Source organism: Arachis hypogaea, chromosome 19 (genome assembly GCF_003086295.3).
Source record: "Arachis hypogaea cultivar Tifrunner chromosome 19, arahy.Tifrunner.gnm2.J5K5, whole genome shotgun sequence".
NCBI classification, from domain to species: domain Eukaryota; kingdom Viridiplantae; phylum Streptophyta; class Magnoliopsida; order Fabales; family Fabaceae; genus Arachis; species Arachis hypogaea.
The window spans coordinates 31,551,659-31,573,070 of NC_092054.1; the positions used below are offsets into that span (position 1 = coordinate 31,551,659).

Consider the following 21,412-nt stretch of genomic DNA (forward strand, 5'->3'; position numbering starts at 1 on the left):
TGAAAATCCAAAAAAGATGAGAAATCACGGTAGAAAGGTGTGACTGTGAATAATTAATTAATTTGATTTTGGCACTTTAGTAAATTTTTTAATAGAAGTTTTTATGTAATAATTATGATAATGGATAATTACGTAGTATGATTTGATTTAGTGACGGATCCAGAAAATTTTCATAGTAGGGGCAAAATATATATAATATGATAATAATTTTTATAATAAAAATATTATGTTTACATAAAAAATTAGTTATCAAATTATTTACTATAAATTTGTCTCTAAATACATATATCATTTAACTTATTTTTAATGTGTATTTTATATTTTAAAATTTGTATTTTAAGATTTATTTTGTATAAGTGATTATTTTATGTATACGTAGTATAATTGTTGTTATAATTATATTTTGTTATTGTAAAATATGATTAATTTTCAAAATATCTAATTACAAATTAAAATACTAAAATAGTAATTTAAATAATAACATATAATTTAAAATTTAATTTTTTATATTTCATATTTTAAAACTTGACAATATAATTAAAATGTCTTTTTTTTATATGTCGTTAAACAATCATTTAAAATTCAACTTTCATACAATTAGCTCTTGATGATATTCATAGGTGAAAAAGCTTATTTAATTAGTGTAGTTATTATGAAAAAAACTAAAGCTAATTTAAAAAAAAAAAATACAAATGGATAGATAATATTCTTTCGAGTCAATTTTTAAGAAAGAACATCAATCTTATTTAAATTTAAAACTTGATCATTATAATAGACATCTAATATGAAGTTCTCAAATTGGCTATCAAGTGTCGAAAGTTGAATAAAAAAATTATTGTGGAATCAAATTTAATAATTTAATGGGAACAAATAAATATTATTATTATATATTACTCAATAAAATTTTAAATTGTAGTGGGGGCGCCTGCCCCAATACTCTAAGGATTTAAAATAAAGTATTTTTTAGGGAATTAAGTTTTAAATTTGTTTTAAATATTTAAAATATTTTATTTTTGTTTTAAATATTTTATTTCGTTTTATTTTTAGTTTTTTGGTCGAAATTAATTTTTTTCAAACATATATTTTTCTCATATAAAATTCTTTTAAGTAGCGACAAACATTATAATTGTAGTGATTATAATAGTATTTGTAGTAATTTAGGAGTAAAAATGATAGAAAATAAAAAATAAGACTAATAATAAAAAAAATATTTAAAACAAAAATTTTAATTTAAACTAAATAAAAAATAAAAAAATAAAATATTTAGTATAAAAATAAAATATTTTAAATATTAAAGATAAAATTAAAATTTGACAAAAATATTAAGGACTCAAATAATATTTTACTTATCTATTTATTTGTAATGTAAAATTGTTTCGTATTCTCCTAAATAAAATAAAATAAAAATTTAAATTCCTTTAATATATCTAAGAATAAACTTTTATTTTTGTTTATGAAAATTTTGAATATTAATAAATGTACTGTAATAAATAAACAAAATTAAATACCTAAAAATATAAATTTTTATGTGATTAAAGTAAATAAAGATTAGTTTTATTCATAAATAAATTTATCTAAATTTTTATGATTAAAAATAATGAATTTGAATCTTTTACCTTTTAAATTTTCAATTGAAAAAAATATAAAATGTAATTATTTATTTTCAAATATTTTTTTTATATTTTTTTTATCTTATAAAATAAACGGTGAGAATCTGAAAGATGAGACTTTATTTTTTAAAATAAAATTTAAAATTTAAAAGATTTAAATCTAAAAATAATTTATTTAATTTTTGTTGAATAAGATTAATTTCGTTCATTTATGGATATTACTTATGCACCCTATTCTTGTAGAATTTTTTAAATGAGTATAGTTCTACTAAAATAGGTTGGATAAGTACTAAGTTATATAGTTCTATTGAATATTAAAAGAAAAAGAAAGGGAAAAATGGAAATTAAACGAATAAATAAATAAAATGGGAAAAAAGAAGAGAAAGAGGGCGCAATAAATGTGCGTAAGTGAAGAACACATGGTTCCCCGTGACACCTCAATTCCTTTTATACTCTTTTCTCCTCGCTCCTCCCTCCTCCCTCCTCCCTCTCCCCATTCTTAATTTCTTATTCAGTTCCCACTTCTCACTTCTTCCGCTTCTCATATATACATTCATACTTCCCCCTTCGTTATTCTCAAACCAAGAACAACTTCCATGGCATCCCTCGAATCAATTATAAACGCTCCGGAACCTTCCACCAATAACCCCGAAACTACCTCACCCGATTCTGATTCCAATCCCAACAAACGCCGCAAAATCGGACACCGCACTGTCGCCGCCGATGCCTCTCTCAATCATCTCCATTGGACATCCCAATCCGAGCAGCAGATCTACTCCATCAACCTCCTCCGCACCCTCCGCCACGTCCTCCGCCGCAACCCTTCCCCCTCCACCACCGCATCAAAGCCCCGCCAGGTCCGCTACGCCGCCGACAGAGTCCTCGCCGCCGCCGCCAAGGGCAGAACGCGCTGGAGCCGGGCCATCCTCTCATCTCCGCCGCCCTTCAATAACCGCCGGATGCTCCACAAGAAGGCCCCCGCCGCCAGGAAGAAGGTCACCGGATTGAGAAGTATGCGTAACGGAACGGAAAAGAAGAAGTTACCGGCCGTTCAGAGAAAAGCGCGCGTTCTTAGCCGGTTGGTTCCCGGTTGCCGGAAGCTCTCTTTCCCTAACCTTCTAGAAGAAGCCACTGATTATATCTCCGCCTTGGAGATGCAAGTGCGCGCCATGACCGCTCTCGCCGAGTTACTCGCTGGTGGTGGCTCGCCGAGTGGACTCGCCGGTGAATCGTTAAGTTGACCATCCCAGTTCTTTTTAGATCAATCAGATGCCTTGGCCATATCGTGCCAGGTGTTTCTTGATTTTTTTATTTTTTTATTTTAGTTTTTGTTAGTGTTATCATATTGGCTTCTTTTTTTCATTTTTAATTTTACTCTTTATTTTTTTTCTTTTTGATTCATGTATTCTATATAATCGTGTACATGCCATTTGCCGCTGTTTCTTTTTTTTTCTCCTCCTTTTTTTGTCCACTATCACCATTTTTCTTTCCTTTTTAACTCTTATTTTTTTTTTATTTTTTAAAATTTTTTTTATTGAATTGATTAATGTGAACGTGCTAGTGTGCTGCCGCCTACCGCAGTACTACCTAACTGCCATGGGTTGATTCTTTTCTTAATTATTTTTACGAAATAAATAAAATAAATAACTTAATAATCTTTTATCCTAGAGAAGTAGAGAACAAACGTGTTAGTTTCTATTTCTCAAATTAATTGTTAATTTTACTTTTTACATAATTGTTTATTTCAGAAGAAAAGAATATATTAGAATTGCTTGTATTTTTTTTGAAAAACCATATTTACATCGATCGAAGCTGGTTGTTTACATCTTGGTGAAGAAAATATTATTTCAGTTAACAAGAAATTAAACGACAATATTTGTTGCTTCCGAAACTTGAAAACTAATTTCCACACTTCAGGAAAATACTAGAATTTCACTAAAAAAAAAAAAAAAACCATCTTTGACGGGAAAAAACGGTGCTTTTGACTGTTCGTCCACCTTAAATCAATGTCACTTTCAGCCTTTCATCGTTTGAAGCTTGAAGTTATAAATTGTGAATGATAATTGATTCTTCACCCTGTATCACTATAAAACATCACTAATACGCTAGTTTCCTTGGGATTTGGAATGCTTAGAAGTTACAAACTTAATTAAAAGGTAATCCACTGAAAATATCACAAAAGATTGACTGCTTCGTAAAAATGTTTTAAAATATTAAAATGACAAAAACATTTTAAGAAAATTTTAAAAACATGAAAAATTAAATATTAAATATTAATTTCTAAACTGTTTAGAAATTAAACTTTGGTATTTTTTTTATTTTTAAAATTTAGTAATTTTTACAAAATATTTTTATCTCTTAATTTTTTTTAATGAAAGATCGACACGTTTTAAGTATAAATAAAGGTATATGGCAAAAAAAATATTATATAATCAGTAAATATTATTATTTTAAATCAGTATTTAATTAATAATAATTTATATCTATATTTATAGATATTTATATATAAAAAATATATAATTTATACATATATTTATCAAAATTTGTATTTTTACTAAATATTTATTTATTTAAAATAATTTGATATTTATACAAGCTAAATTCGGACTAAAATTGCTAAAAATGACTAGCCTCGAAATTTTCTGACAAAAAATAAAAATTAAAAAAATTATATAAAATGAGAAGATTGTTAAAATAAAAAATAAAAAATTAATTATTATTAATTTTATACTTTTTATTATATATAAAATATATTATCTTTATTTAAAAATTATTAATTTTTTTTACTTTTCCAAATTTTTCATTTTAAAGGAATTAGATTCTTTTGCAATAATTATCTTACCCTTATTGCAAAAACATGTTTCGACTTTGAAAATATGTAGGGCCACTGTTAATAAAGTTAAGAACTGCGAAAGCCAAAAATGAAGGGAATGGCTGATTAGGCTATCAAGCACTGTAAGTGTTTCTTTGTTTCTCCACACACACTTCAATTTGATTGATTTGTGCCGCATCCATTGTAGTTGTCTCATCTAATGCTCTAAAATTTAGAGCTTCCTGGGTGAAAATTGTTTTTAAGCCAATATATATACTGATGAATAGTTGAACATACTTACAGAATAAGTATAAAATATAATAACTTACATATAAAATATATTCATTTATATTTGTAAAAACTGATAAAATATAAAAAAATTAATATATCAATTAATTATCAGGCAAAAGTTATTAAGCATATGAAATTTCAATTGAAGAAAAGAAAATGTGTCCAACCGCTACTTGTATCTATGGTTCATTTTACTCAAATTAGGGATAACACTATTCAAATGATTTGTCCAAATATGTATATATGCCATGTAAAAAATAATAAATTCCTACTGTTGGATTAACTAAAACAATGTGATTGTGATTCTTTATTAACCTCGTTAATCAAAGAAAAATATAGTAAAATCAGAAAAGAGAATAAAATCAGCACCCGCATGCTTTCGGCTAGCAATGATATTTCGTGAACAGAATAGAGAAGCAGTGACGACGTACGGTCCTGACGAGATCACATTCCAACTGAAGTAATTCACCCACCGAATTATTTATACAAATAAAATTTGACCACATGCGTCCTACTTCACAGTCAAAATTGGCACCCGCTATTTAACTTAAAAACAAATACTAAACTAACTTAATCACACACAAAAAAGTAAAATGTGGTGCTTAACCACCTGACATTATCCCATCATCCCATTCTCATTGCTACTCCACTTTAGTATCATATTTAGCGCGACACACAACAAAATTATGTTAAAAGAAAAAGATAGGAGTTCGATTCTTATCAAATTTATTATACATATAAAATAATTTTTTGAGGAATGCTAGGGCCAGTAATTTTTGTGATTTGTAGCCATCAATGATGGTTTTAATGGTGTGAGATTGGTGTGGAATTTCATCCAATGGTTCACTTTTCTTTACTGGTTACATGCTAGCCAAAATTTAACAAAGTTGCTGGCCTCCTAGACTTTTCCATAATTTTTAATCATATACTATAATATATCAATAATTATACTATTTGAGTTATAACTCGTTGGCATGTTTTGTTCTCAACTTATTACATATCTAATTGCTAATCTTATCCGAATGGCTTAGATTGGATTGAGTATCCGCGAATAAAATTAATATTGCCAGGTTTGTTTATAACAAATAACAACCATTATTGAACCACAATTTAAAATATTAAACCCTACTTCAAATTATAAGGGTGCATGCAACCAGTTAAAAAAGAACCCCACATATTAAAAAGTTATTGAAAGAGGCAAATGTTTTCAAAACAACATGAGGAGAGACTGATGAGGCTCATAAAAACATCATGTGCATTGGAGGACCCTACAAGTATGAAGTGCACTCAGCCTTAGCACATTGCTTTGCATGTGAGTGTGTGAGTGTGGAAGAAAGAGTTTCACATGGCATTCGCATTTTGAAAGGACTATAAGAGAAGAGCAAGGTGCTCTCATTCATTAGTAGTGGCTTGTTTGATTTTCATTGCACACCTGCATCCACTACCACCACAATATTGTTTATTGCCCTTTAATTCATTCTTTTTTTTTTTTCTAGTAAATAAACATTTTGATACTTAAAAATTTTAAATTTGACAAAACAACTTTGAATTAAATAAATAAATTTGTAGTTCTCAAAATATATTTGACAAAATACACCAACACTCATTTCTTAAGATTTTGTAATTAAAAATGTGAAAATCTTATTTTTTTGATAAATTTTAGTAAAGCATATTATATTATTTTATAATATTTTTAAAATGTATTTTTAAGCCACATGTTATCAATTCTTATATATATATATATCAAGAATAATTGTCACCAAAAAAAATATATCAAGAATCATGAGTTTGTTTCATTAATTGAATAGTAATTATACTTGACCAAATCCAAATTTTTCAGGTACTTAAATAGTGATGATTCAGCTCTTATTCTTTATTTGTTTGTCTCAGAAACAGACAGTTTGAGGGTCAGAGAGAGAGAGACAAAGAGTCTTGGTTTGGGACCCCAAGGGCTAAGCCCTTGCCCCCATTAGCGACTTTTAAGGGATGCCCTTTTCCTAATTAAAGGCTGACACGTGTGCAACCTTGATGACACAACTGTCAACTTTCCAGATGACTAGATCGTGACATGCCTCTGCCCATGTGGCAATCCCAGTTACCCTAATAAATCAATCTTGTTAATTCTCATCCATTCTAAATCAGATCAACTATTGATTTAATTCTTAATATTTAGGTTAAATTTTAATTTTTTAATATTTAAAATATTTTATTTTTAAATATTTTTATTTATTTTATTATTTTAGTCAAAATTTAAATTTTTCAAAATTATTTTTACTTCCATTATGAATCTCTTTTAAATAGAGACAAAAATGATAATTTTAGTGATCATAATAATTATAGTGATTTGAGATTAAAAATAATAGAAAAATTAAAAAATTTGAAAATAATAATAAAAAATGGTATTTTAAAAAATTTTAATTTTGACCGAAAAAAAATAAAAAAAAATTTTAAATGTTAAAGATGAAAGTAAGATTTGATCAAAATACTAGGAATTTTAAATTTTTATTTAATAATATTTGTTTTCTCATTATAATTATGTATTTGGATTAAAATTATTAATATAAAAAATAATAATTTCAAAATAATTTTTTCAAATTAGTAAGAAGTAATTTTAATTAAACCTTAGAAAATTACGTTTCAATTTAACAGTTAAACAAAATGCAACTGAATAGATGGTTAATAAGAAGGGACCACCTCCACATGTATCTTATATCATATCATATCTAATGTGTATTTGTTGGCTTGCTCCCTCCTTATTACTTCCACGGCATCACATTATTTGTGGGCTTTCGTTTTATTCTTTTTCAATCCCATTAGTAACCACATTTCACATGCATCCATGTGCTTCCATTTAAGAAGCCGTATCTTATTTCCTTTCTTTCTCCCTTTTCTTCTCTCTGTTGCCCCATTCCTTTCGGTATTTTCTTCATCTTTATCTTCCTTTCTTACTTTTCCTGACCAATGCTTGGCTCAAACTATAGTGGCCAAATAAAAGTCTCGTATCACTAATTTATATGTGACCTACCTCAAGGACAAATGCTACCTATTACTTATTTCTTTGGGGCTAAATTTTTTCCAGGAAATAAGATGAGTGATATTTTTTGGTGAACAGCAATTAAAAAAAAAGAAAAAAAAAAAACAAGAAGATAATAAAAAAAATAATCCAAAGTTTTGTATTAAGTATTAACTGAGGAAGTAATAGTCAAATCACTTCTACAAACTCAAGCCTCTCTTTTTGCGAGTTAATCTGCAGTTTTATTGGAATCTCTTGATATAAATTCTGATTCATTACTTTATAACTCGGTTTTTATTGTGTATTATGAGTTATAACTCGACTTTATTTGCCTTCATTCTAAGTTTATAACGGACAATTTTAATAACCATTATTCTGACTTAATGACCAACGGTCATAACATCAACTCTATTCATCACCCTATGCCTATAAAGACACCAATTTCTATATCTCATAGGGGTCAGACACATGACAAGTTCTATTTCATGTTTAACATTCTATATTCAAAAAATTATTATATACCTCTTAAATACTTACTGATTTGAGCGTCGGAGTGCCTTTTGTAAGTATCCACCCTCTGTGTTCTTCTTGCCGAAGTATACATCTTTTGGAGATGAAGAGACAAGTTCAATTTCCTCTAAAGCGAGATATACTTTGGAAGTTCATCCATACAAGAGCAAGTTCAAACCTTACTTTTCAGTCTGTTCTCATCTTCAAATGAAAGATCTTTTTAACAATCTCTTTTTCACGATGTTGATCAGGTAATCTCCACCCAGATACTAAGTCATACGCCTTGGGACAGTCAGACTCACGCACCACGAGCTTGACTCTAGATTCAGCAGCATGATGTAATCATTTCAATATGGTCCAAAGTTCTGCTGGATGACATTGTCACCATCAATTCAGCCTGTACCTCCCATCACCCAGTTGCCAGAATTATTGCGCAAACGCCATCCAAAATCAGCATTTCCAATAAACAATTTTACACTACCATCGCAATTAAGCTTAATTGCACCAGGTTCAGGGACTCTCCAATTAGAAAGTTTCATGTTAAATATTGAGTGGACTTCCAAGATCATAGCAACATTAAACACAACACTTTATGTTCGAGCTCTAAATGCGATCTTATCATAAAAGCTAAAAGGACCATAGAAAAGACCACTATTTCTGTCTTGCCAAATAGGCCACACCGTAGTCGCAAAGATATAGCCACTGTCATTTTTGAGACCTTGCTTGAACAAATTGAGCAGATCCTGGTAAAAAAAAATTGACATCTGAAAATCCCATATAACCCAATACCCGCTTCATCGCACTACAGCCTCGAAGGCAATGAATAATTGTCTCTAGAAGATGGTTACATCTAGTGCAAATATTAGAAGTAGAGAGATTTTGTCGAAAGCACAGTTGCTGAGTCAGCAGAAAAGATTGGAGACAAAGCCACACCAAAAATATCACTTTTTCTGGTATGTGAATTTTTCATAGCCAGGCCCAATTAATATCATCATCTCAATTAAATTTCTTTTATAGCAACCAATCATATCCAAATTTAGCTAAATATAAATTGGAAGAAGAATTTGTCCACATCCAACCTGAATCACTATTCATAGCACAAAAGAAAAAATAACTCAATAATAGGAATAAAAGAATAAATTTTTTCCAAATACCAAGAATCATTCTCATATATATCCTTGATTCTCATGTCTGATTCAACAATTTTTTAAAATTTCACTTTAGCACTCATTAGACCTGATTGCATCCAATTATCAAACCAGAAAGATTTATTACATGAGCTAACTTTTCATGCAAAATTATTACTGAAAATAGCTGCAACATGAGCAATTGCCTTCCAAATGTGAGACGAAGAACCATTGACAGTAGCCTTGAAAACATTTCTATTTTTGAAGTACTTGTGAAGCATGAGATGGACCCATAATTTAACATAGTTATTTGCTAATTGCTAAACTAGTTTCACCAATAACGAGTAATTCACTAAGCGAAAGTCCCTAATTGCAAGGCCTTTATATTTCTTTGGAGTAGTTAAAGTCCTCCAAAAACCTAAATGTAACCCCCAACTAGTAACACTACTATTTCAGATAAACTTTCAAATGGTCGCATCAATATTCGAACACACAGAGCTCAGAAAAAGACTTACTTGAATTCTATGGATAAGAATAGAAGATAAAACAGATTTAGCTAGGCAAACCTTACTAGTTCTATTGAGGAATCTCCCTTTTCAAGAAGTAAGTCTATTCCGAATCTTGTCCATCACATTATTGAAATCCACTCTAATAACTCTAGCATGCGTGAGAGGCACCCCAAGATATTTTTTCAATGAGTTAGAAAATCGGATAGATAAAATACTTGTAAACAGATCCTTCCATTGCCTGAAAACATTAAAAGAACATATGGCTCGAGATTTTGATAGACAATTTTCAAAACTCGGCAAGTGTATCGAATCGTATCAAGTAATACTACGGTGTGTGGATATTGTAACACCCTAACACACAGAACCTTATGCTTAAGTCGTAAAGCAGAGGTGACGAGGTATTACGACCTCTAAAAGAAAATACTTAAATAAATATAGCTGAAAATAATTTTATAACGAGGAGCCTTGAAGAATAAGCTAATCAAAAGCGAAAATAGAAAAGCGTATCACACTCGTGCGTATAAGCATAAACAGAATGGACAAGATCAATGAAAGCTAGAAAACGTAATGTATATATTAGAGTTCCAAAACACAGATATCAAGCTCCAGACTCGAGCTGCGAAGCTAAGGCCGGCCATAGTATATAATTATATATTTATATACAACCCAAAATAAAACTCAAACTACAAAATAAACACCTGTATCTCCAAGTCAACCTCTAAGAGGGACAAAATACAAAATATACATGTGGAGATTTTATAAACATATATACATAGCCTAAAACAAAATATGACAGTCCAAAAGATAGTTCTTCGCTTGTAAGGAGGGTCTCTAGATGCTCAACGAGGTGTCTCTCGACCTGCATCTGAAAAACAACAAAATATATATGGAATGAGAACCAGAGGTTCTCAGTATGGTAAAGGTGTCCACATAGATAATATATAAGGTCCCAGGAAAGTCAGAGGCGATCCTAGAACTCCGACACTCAGGTTTAAAACTTAAAGTTTATAAATGGAAAACCATAAACAGGATAGCTGTCTAAGGTTCTTATTTCTAATTCCTTTCTAACTTAAGCCCTAACTTCTGCCTTCCTCCAATCCTCCAAAACTCCGGTGCACAGACAAGTAGGATACAGATATAGCAAGTAGCAAATATAGCAGGTAAGCATAATAATCACATAGGCAAGCCCAATTAATGCATACTCAAACACAAGTAGGATACAGATATAGCAAGTAGCAAATATAGCAGGTAAGCATAATAATCACATAGGCAAGCCCAATTAATGCATACTCAAACAAAACACGCATATGCATATGATGTATGTCTACCCTATGGCCGATGAGTCTCATCTGTCGGTTATAAAGTCAAACCCGACATATCCGGTAGCTAACCCGGACACTGTCTCTATGTTGCGCATCAATACCATTAGAGGGGATACGTGCCCTGTCACCGTTAGAGGGATTATGTGCCCTGTCACCATTAGAGGGATTAGGTGCCCTATCACCCTTACAACCAGAGAGAAAACACAGATAAACTTGTCATCAATCATCCTCAACCATGTCTCATTTATTATATTTATTCAAATTTAATCATAATCTTCATACCTCTCATTCCGTCTACCAAAAATCCCAACTTAAACATAATTCCTTCTTTCTGATTAATTCAAACTCAAAACGTAATCCTTTTCTTAATAACTCAAAATCAAATTATAAAATCCTTAAAAATCTAAACCTTTCTAAATAACCACTTCCAAAGAGGTCTCATATTTTCATAAAAATTTCAACAGTATCTCCTCTAAAACTTGGACTTTTGCCACTCCTTAAGGGTTCCAATCACCAAATCAAACACCTCTCAGTTATTCAAATCATTCATAATATCAAATTATTTCAAAATCAAATCAATTCTAATATTAAATCTTTTTCCAAAACTAACCTACCCCAATATCAAACCGTTTACGAAATTGAATCACACATCACATACCATATCCCCAATCCATCAATAATTCATTCAGTTCATTCCTATCTTAAGGTTTTCTAGCCTAAGTTTTCACGTGATATTAAATATTAACTACGAGAAACCAAAACCATACCTTAGCCGATTCCTCTCTAAGCTCGGAACACCTCAAAAACCTCTCCTTTCACAAGCTCCAAGCCTCCAAACGTCAATTCTTCAAATCTAACTACTCAGATTTCGTTCCAAACCGCCCAATTAAACTCCAAATCAACTAGAACACAATCTATTTCACACAATATCACTATAATCATCATAGAGTTCACTAATTCAATGATTCACAAGGGTTTAACCATTTCTTACCTTACCCACAGATCTATTGGACAAAACCCAGTGATTATTCGCTGCTAGAGTTCACCTAAATCATAAAAATAATTCAATTTCTCAATACTCAAACCCTAAAATCACGAAATTAGGGAGAGGTAGAACTGGAAGAGAAACGAAAATTTCTTACCACTTTGTTGCGATAAAATTGAAGAGAATTCTAAGATGAACACGTAGTCACTGATGACTCGTCAATCGGAGTTTCGGATTGAAAGTTACGAGCGACGGAAGTTTACGGTGAATACCGTCTCCGTATTCCCAAATCACGCTCTCTCCTTTTTTTCCCTCTCTGTGCAGTCCTGATTGTCGAGAAGAATGGGAAAAGGGTTTTATATAAGTGGGCATTGGGTTCTTGGGCCCGGTTTGGGTCGGTTCAACCGGTTCGGTCTGTTGGCCCGGTTTTGGACCAAAATCTTTAAAATTAGTGTCAAAATTCATATTTTAATTATATCTACTTTATTAAACTATAAAATTTAATTTCTTAATTTTGTTGATTAAAAATTAATTTATTAATTAATTATTTACTAATTACCTGGGGTTTACAGTTATTGTTCTCACGAGAATTAATAGACTGAGTAAGCATTGATTACTTGATTACTTATAATTAGACAAATCAAAAAAAAAAAAGTCAAACGTGTAAACAGAGAATAAAGTAAATAACAAGGTAACAAATGAAAACAATGATGGTGAGAGTGTTAAGATTTCAGAGATGTTCACTCTCTAGGAAAATAATCCTTGTGTTATTTATTTGAGGTATGCAGAGATCAATTCACAACAAATCATAAATAATCAAATTCTAATTCCTTAGCACCTCAATTTCTCTTTAACCTAATTAATCACTAATTCTTAGTCAATTATTTAAGAAAAGAGGTGAAGCATAATTCTAATTCATATTCACATAAAATTTAAGAGTGATCCTATGTTGAATTATATGTCACTTATTCAAGCTAGTTCTAATCCAATTGAAGGTTATGAGAATTATAAAATCACACACTTTTTAACGCACTATTCCTAGTTAAATCAAAAAGTCATGTGAAAGAGTTTTTAAGTTAATTCCAATATTAAAATTTTCAAAGTAATATTAGAATCCAAAACGGAGTTAGAATATTTTTTAACAATTCTAATCTTTAGGGATGAAGAACAAAAACTCAATCATGAAATAGATCAAAGAATAAACCTCAAAAAAAAAATAATAATAAAACACTTAAATTGATAATCTATAAAAGAGATAAACAGAACTCCTAACCTTAACAGAGGAAATTAGTTGCTCATGGTGTAAAGAAAGCCAAAAATAGAGATGGAAAATAAGCTAAGGTAACATGTGATGTCCTCCAAATAATTCTTTGGACTTATTTAAAACGTAAACAAAAACCTAAAATTCAAATTCAAACTAAATCAAACAGAATCAAATCAAATCAAATTAAATCTTTTTCTAATCAATTTTAACCAATGATGATCTTCTCTGTGTAATTAAAATTCAAAACTTGGTAGTTGCTTGGGGTGTTGGAATCATGGGCCTTGCAATTGATCTTGGACTTGGATAAATTGGTGTGACACTTGATGCTTTGGTGGGAGTGGAGTGGCATGCTAAGGCTCTTTGTAGATCACTGGAAGTTGGCCCAGAGTATGGTAGCATGGGCGTGTGATGGGCGTGTAGTAGCATGGCACGCCAAGCTCCTTGGACGTTGGCTTGTGGAGAGCGTGTCTGAGCGTGGCACAACCGCGAAGGGACTTCCTGGAGTGCTCCTTGAAGTTATGCTCGGCGTGTACACACGAAGGTTGGGGCGTGGCAGCCATGCATGAGACTTGTTGGCGTGTGGAGGGCGTGTAAGGAGGCTACACGCCTTCAATGGAGGCTAGGACATAGCCCCTTGGAGTTATGCCTGGCATGTACACACCAAGGTTGGGGTGTGGCACGCCATGCATGAGGATATGGAGGTGTGCACGAAGGCATGTGGGAGAGGAAGTGGAAGTGGCATGCCATGCTTGGATGGTCTCTGGAAGTGTTGGAGATAGTCTTGGCATGGCACGCCATGCTTGGATGGGGTTTGGAGTGTTTCTTGGAGTGTGGGGGTGTGTTTGGGCGTGTAGGAGTGTGTTTGGGCGTAGGAGGAATGGCTGGGCATGTGGGGGGGGGGGGGGGCGTTGCATGCCTTTAAAGGGCACTTCCAGGGGGTTTGTGGTGCATGGAGAGCGTGTAGAGGGTGTGGCACGCTGGGCTTTTCGCGCTGATACTTTGAGCTCAAAGATGAGGGTCTTTCGTGTCCCAAACCAAATATTCACTTTAAATATATGCATATCATTTTGAAATTCTGGATGTTAGCTTTCTAATGTCGCGAGAACTGCCTCATATGAACCTCTATAGCTCAAGTTATGCTCACTAGAGTATGAAGAGGTTAGGATTGATAGCATCTACGAATTCTCTTTGGACTTCCTTGGGGCTTGTTTCCTTTCTTGGTTTCATGTGGTTGATGCGTGATATTTTGTCGGTATAGAATTTTCCAATAGGATTATGTCGTGAGTATAGTCTAAACCAACAAGCTATAATGCATCAAACTTTGAAAATGTGTCACCACAATTTAAAATTAATAACCGGGAGAGAATCCCGAGTCGTTCTCCCTAGGAGTTGCCCTAAGATGCACATCATTGGTTAGGAGTTCTCTTGGTAGTTTGAAGTTGAATACAGGGAAAGTAAATGAGCATGAAATAAAGCAATGAGCAATTAACAATTGAACTAAAGAAAACAAGAACTTAAGCTAGCAAGTGAATGACAATCAATCAATGTAAAATCCTTGGCTAGGGTTGAGAATTGGAATTCCTATCCTCATTGCCTCCAACAATTGTGATAAGAATTGGTTATTGCTCCACTTAGTTAACCTCTAACTATGAAGGAAAGTCAAGTAGAGATAATCAATTTGAGTCCACAAGTCCTAGTCAAATCCTAAGGAAAGACTAGAGTTAGTGTCATTCAAATCAATTAGCAATTTCCAATTATCAATCAACAAAAGGTTTTGACAATTCAAGTGTCTCCAATCACTCAATCCCCAAGCCAAGAGTGAAAATCTACTCCATAGCTATAGTTGACATTTTCTCAAACATTTGGTGAGCAATAATGAAAGACATTGTAGAATTGAGAAGAGAATTTGAATTAAAGCTATCTACTACAAGTAATTAACAACAATCAAGCAATTAACAACAATGAACATGAAATTTCTCAATGCATTAATAGAATTCAAAGTAACAAGATCCAAATCCAAGAACTACAATGCTAGAGTAACAAGAATACTAAATTGAGAGTAGAAGAGTGAGATCTACAAATTAGAACAAAATAAAATTGAATCAAATTCAGATCTAACCAAAGGATCCAAGTGAAATTGGAATTGAGAAAGCCAAAACCTAGAGAAAAGTTAGAGTTTCTCTCTCCAGAAACATAAACTCCAAAACTAGCTAAGAAAGTGTGTAATGTGTGAATCTCCCTTTCCTCCTTGGTCCCTTAGGTCTTTTTCCTCCAGAATTCAGCTCAATTTGGGCCTAGAGCTCTGTAGAAATCGCCAGCCACGATTTCACTAAAGAAGTCACGTGCCGAGCATCACGCGTTCGCATGGGTCACGTGTACGCGTCGTCTAGGTTTTTGCGATCCACGTGTACGTGTCGAGCACGCGTACGCGTCGATGAAAATTCTGCCCAACCACGCGTATGCGTCCACTTTTGCGCGCTTATCCCAGATCCAAGCTCCCACGCGTGCGCGTCGATGCCAATGCTCCAAAGCTCCATTTTCATGCTCCTTCCACTTATCCATGCTTCCTTTCTCTCTTCTAGACCATTCTTGCCCCTATAAACTCTGAAATCAGTTAACAAACAGATCACGGCATCGAATGATAATAGAGAGAGATTAAAATATAGCTTATTTAGGGCTTAGAAATCATGTTTTCAATCATCAAGTAAAATTAGGAAGGAGACACAAAACCATGCATTTTATATGGATAAGTGTGATAGAATATTGATAAAACCCCCCAAATTCTATACAAAATAAACCCTAAAATTGGGTTCATCAGTGGTGTTGCTTTCTTTTGCATGCCACCTTCATTGGTTCTTCCAGAAGCTTCTTTGGTTGTCATTTTCCTCCTTTGTTCTTACGTAAAATCTTTCAACAACTTTCTAGACAAATTAATGTTCAAAGCAACTCCAAGAAATATTGATTAAAGCACAAAAATCTCAATTAAAATAAGAAAATCACTAACTTTATTCAAAAAATTAATAAAGAAAACAACTAAAGATGCTCATGCATCACAACACCAAATTAAGATATTGCTTGTCCCTAAGCAAGAAAAGAATTATGCACAAAGAAATTTCTAATTGAAGTGAGTTGAATAATTGTTCTATGAAGTTTTGGTGAGTGGAGTGATCAAGTGACAATGGGGTAAATTCCAAATTGTGTGATCATGTATTGATTCCAGTGCTTGCTAGGCCTACAATTGAAAGTCTTAGAGTTTAGGAATTTCATTCGGATGAAATTATAGAGGTCTCTTTATAAGTTTTCACCTTGAAAGCAACTTTTCCCTTTCTTTCTTTTGTTGTAATCTTTATTTTCTTTTCTCAACTATACTTATTTTTCTTTTCTTAGCTCTTTTTAAGGGATTATTTGCATTTTCCTTTGACTCTAAATGATCTATTTCAAGGCGAATTTTCAAGATGAGTTTTCAATTAATACTCCCGAACCAGTTGGTTCAAGGTATCAGGTGATAAAGCACTCCTCAGATTTACATCATCAAGTCTTTCTCCATGACACAGCAACACCACAAGCACTTAACTAGGAAACTCTTTGAGTTTTGTTTCTTTTTTAACCTTCCTAGCCATTAGTACTCAAAGTCTTGGGCCTTTTTCTCGAATATGCAAACATAGGTACATGAGCAGTGGGTAGTATATTTACTTGATTTTGTTTTAGCGGATCGGTGAGTGACAAATTTATTTTCTTATAGGTGTTGCTGATCCTGAAGATGAGGAGTTTAGAATTAGAATAGAATACGGTTCAAGAAAATTAATCATTGCAGCAATTCGGAGTTAAACTATCTCCAGTGAAGTCGATTATGTTGTTTATGAATCTGAGCCACAGATGTTCTATGCATAGTGCAAGACTTATGGACGTGGGTGTGACTGGCTTATTCGAGGCAGCTTGATACAAAAGAAAGCCTGTTGGAAGATTCAGAGATACAACGGGAGACACATGTGTTCCATGAGAACGATATCACAGGATCACTCCAAGTTAGAATCAGACACGATTGCGGAGGCTATGAAGCCATTGGTTGAATTTGACCCATCCATAAAGGTCAAATCTATAATTACAGAAGTCCAGTCAAGATTCAACTACACTATTAATTACTGGAAGGCTTGGCTGGAAAAGCAGAATTCGATAGCCAAGGTTTTCGGTGGATAGGAAGAATCTTACCAAGCTTTGCCGTTGTGGTTCTTGACAATGGTTCAGAAGATGCCTGGTTCACAAGTCCAAATAGAAACATGATCCTTGTATAACGGGAGTTAAGAGGTGGATGGTGTTAGAATACTTTATCGGGTATTCTGGAGTTTCAATCCATGCATAAGAGCTTTCAAATATTGCAAACCGCTGGTTCAGGTTGATGGGACTCACTTATACGGAAAATATAAAGGTTGCCTTTGTAACACCCTAATATTTTTAAACTAGGTTTAAGCCTTCTTTAAATTATATTGGTCGTTGATATTCAAACCTTGCAAAATTTTTAAAACAATATGGAATTTTTATATAAAATAATTTATATATATAAAAATAGTGAATAACTAGTTTTTATTAGAATTGTTACTAGTTGAAAAATATAAGTGGGTCTAAAGGTACTAACATGAAAAATAGGCATCCTAAACTATAATGGCACAAACAATGGCAAGCTTTACTCATACCAATTAATCAATAAAAGAAACACCATAGTCAGAATCGCAATCACTTAATAAAGATAAACAAGACACATAGAAAATCTTAATTCTCTTAATTTGTATAACTATGACTAAAACAATCGCTTATTCTTCCTCGTTAATGTGAATTTGGGTAAGCACTTAAAGTTTCGTATCTACGGCCTTGATATCTCGCTCCTAATAGTGCACTTGTCTTTCCTTCTCAACTGAGCAATGTGTTACTTTGTACTGCGTCGTTCTTGAAGATGGTACGAAAAGAAGGGTGAGAAACAAAAGTTTCTCAATAGTTTATCTATATGGTGTCATCGTCTCCATCCCTAGCCACTACGAGTTTTACAATAAAAATAGTGATGATGCAATATTGTTCAGTTATTATTTTCAAAAGTCTTTGTTAGTCGAAGTGGTGTGACTTTTAGATGCTTCTCATTTACTTATGTTATGACACATGTGACACATAACGAAATGGCTATGACGTTAAAACATATAGAATGCAAACTCATCAACCTTGATTTAATTTTATGGTAGATCATAAAGCAAGGCAAAATAAATAAAACAAGAATAGTAACATTAGCATAAATAAATCCAACAGAATGAATCTGAATAAAATAAAGATCTTAAACAATATCACAAATCAAACAAAAAGAAACTTTAGATAAAAGAAGGATCTTTGAATGAAATAATAAACATAATCATAAATCAAACAAAAAGAAAAAAAAGAAGAACAATCATAATTACACTTTTCATTGTGCCTTTCGTTACTTTTTCTTGTAGCTTTTATGTAAAGTATTGAGCTCAAACTGGTATAAAAGGTGGGAGTCTATTTCTCTTATCGAACGTTCTTATCCTAAACGTTTTGGCAATCACCTTCCCTTACCGAAGGATCATCTCCATCGATCACCTTCTCTTATCGAAGGATCATATCGATATCTTGTCTTGGGGGGGGGGGGAGTCAACTTTCCTTACCGAAGGATCATTCCCTCAGTTCAATTTACAATCAAGGTTATTTAGACATACACAAGAAGGGAGTTATGCCAACAAAGATATATTTTTATATAAAATTGATGGGAGTCCCCTTCCCTTACCGAAGGTTCTTATCCTAAAATTTTACCGATCACCTTCCCTTACCGAAGGAGCATCTTGATTCGATCACCTTCCCTTACCAAAAAATCATTTCGATTATCTTGTCTTTGAGGGTCACTTTCCCTTACCGAAGGATTATACCCTCAGTTCTTTAATGCATATAAGTTGGTTATTATAATGCATAATGTGTATAAAATAAAGAGACATTGTACCATGACATGCAATGCTAACATCTATATAAAAATAAAACATTTAAGACATGACATAAAAAAAGTAGTATAACCTACCTCGAGTGAAGTTCTTATATGTATTCTGATGCTAATGGATGCGATTTGTTAGCGAAGAGAGACTTATTCTATGTCTAGACTTTGTGTATGTTTTGATATAGGTATGAATCCTTGACTGGATAGAAAGGAAATCTTCATATTTCGTAGTTGTCATAATTCAAAAAGGAATATCTTCTTGAACAATATATGAGTGGACTTTGTGAATACTTTGGCAGAAGATTTAGAGTGAGAGTAACGAAGTAAGAAGAGATATAGTTTTTCTTATAAATGAGAAAATACATGAATGACAATTTATAGAGATAATAAAAGGTAGAGAGGATAGGTTACCTAGAATATTTTGTATAGAAAAAAAGAAATATAATGAGAAAGGAAGGACTCAAATAGCTTAGATATGTACAAATTATGTTAGGAGAATCTAATTTGCGTTTAGGTAAAATCTCCAATTTGAATTGTCACTTTGTAAGCCCTATAAAGTTTTCTACGTTTGGAATTTGAAAATAGCTATTAGATGCAAATTTATAGAGAATTGAGTTAGTTTAAAATGAATCTTAAACAAAGTCAATCAAATAACCATAGCTTGAGATATTTCTGAAATACTGTTAGTATATTAGGCTGGCTCATAAGAGCGCGATTTTCTACTATGGACTTGTAATAGATTTATCTACCTAATTTAATTTGAATTTGATTTTGTACTGAACTTAAAGAATAAAGCTAGTTTTCTTATCTTTTCATGTAACTAAAGATCATTCAAATCCCATAAGTATGAAATTAGTTATGACTATATCTTGAAAGGTGGTTTATTGTCGGTTAGGAATTCACTACAGCTAGTGTTTTCATATATTTAAAATTTAAATTAGATACGTTAGTTTTTTAAATGCATTATTTTCTACTTTTTTATTTTGAATTTAAATCTTAAATCATTATCATTTTAATTGATGTGTATTTTCGGAAAACGAATTCCTAACACACAAAACTCACCGGCAAGTGCACCGGGTCGCATCAAGTAATAAAACTCACGGGAGTGAGGTCGATCCCACAGGGATGGAAGGATTGAGCAATTTTGGTTTAGTGGTTGATTTAGTCAAGCGAATCAAGAATTGATTTGAGTGGTTTGTATTCGACAGAAGCTAAATTGCATGAAATTAAAAGGGAGAGGGACAATTGCAGTAAATTAAAGAGCAGAGAAGGTAAATGTGCTGAATCTTAAAGAGCAAGAAATTAAATGGCAGAAACTTAGAACGCAAGAAATGTAAATTGCAGAATCTTAAAGTGCAAGAAATGTAAATGGCTTGAATTGTAAAGGAAATTGGGAAGTGGATTTGCAGAATTTAAACAAGAAAAAGTAAATTGCATTAATCAGACAAGTAGAAGGTGACTTGAATTGAACCGGATCTAAAATGGAAATGTAAATGAACTTGAAAAGCTTTAAATAGAGAATTTAAAATGCAAACTCCAGATCTCAGGACCCAAGAGACTAGATAACCGAGTCTAGATCTCAATGCCTTCCTAGATCCAAATGTAGAATTCAATTGCAAGAAATAGAGAAAAGTAAATAGCAGAATGGGTAGAAGAAGAGACAATGAACAGAAATTTAAATTCAATTATGCAGTAAAGAAAACAGAGAGATCTCAGGATGAGATTGAAGCAAAATTCCTTCAATTCTCCAACCCAAGATCCAATACAAATGTAATTGAAATTAAAAACAAGAAAACTAAGAGGAAGAGAATTCAATTCTCCTACTCCGAAACTCAGAAACTCCAAACAACTCAAAACCAAAAGCTCTCCAAAAACTACTCAGCAAAAGTAAAAGGAAAAGCTCTTCTAAAAATTAAATCCTAAACTATTTATACACTTTCTTCAAATGGTCTTCAAGCCTTGAATTGGGCCTTTGAACTTGAT

General features: G+C 32.3%; 1 protein-coding gene across 1 annotated transcript; it reads left to right on the forward strand.

Moving 5' to 3' along the window:
- The first annotated feature begins 1,895 nt into the window (after nt 1-1,895).
- Nucleotides 1,896-3,058, forward strand: LOC112777197 (transcription factor bHLH149). Its single transcript, XM_025821501.3, has one exon. It carries the CDS (start codon nt 2,207-2,209, stop codon nt 2,849-2,851), a length of 645 nt encoding a protein of 214 aa, XP_025677286.1. The 5' UTR covers nt 1,896-2,206; the 3' UTR covers nt 2,852-3,058.
- The last annotated feature ends 18,354 nt before the right edge of the window (nt 3,059-21,412 follow it).

Excerpts from the sequence above, each read along its gene's own strand:
- LOC112777197 (XM_025821501.3), top strand. The coding sequence starts at position 2,207 with ATGGCATCCCTCGAATCAATTATAAACGCTCCGGAACCTTCCACCAAT.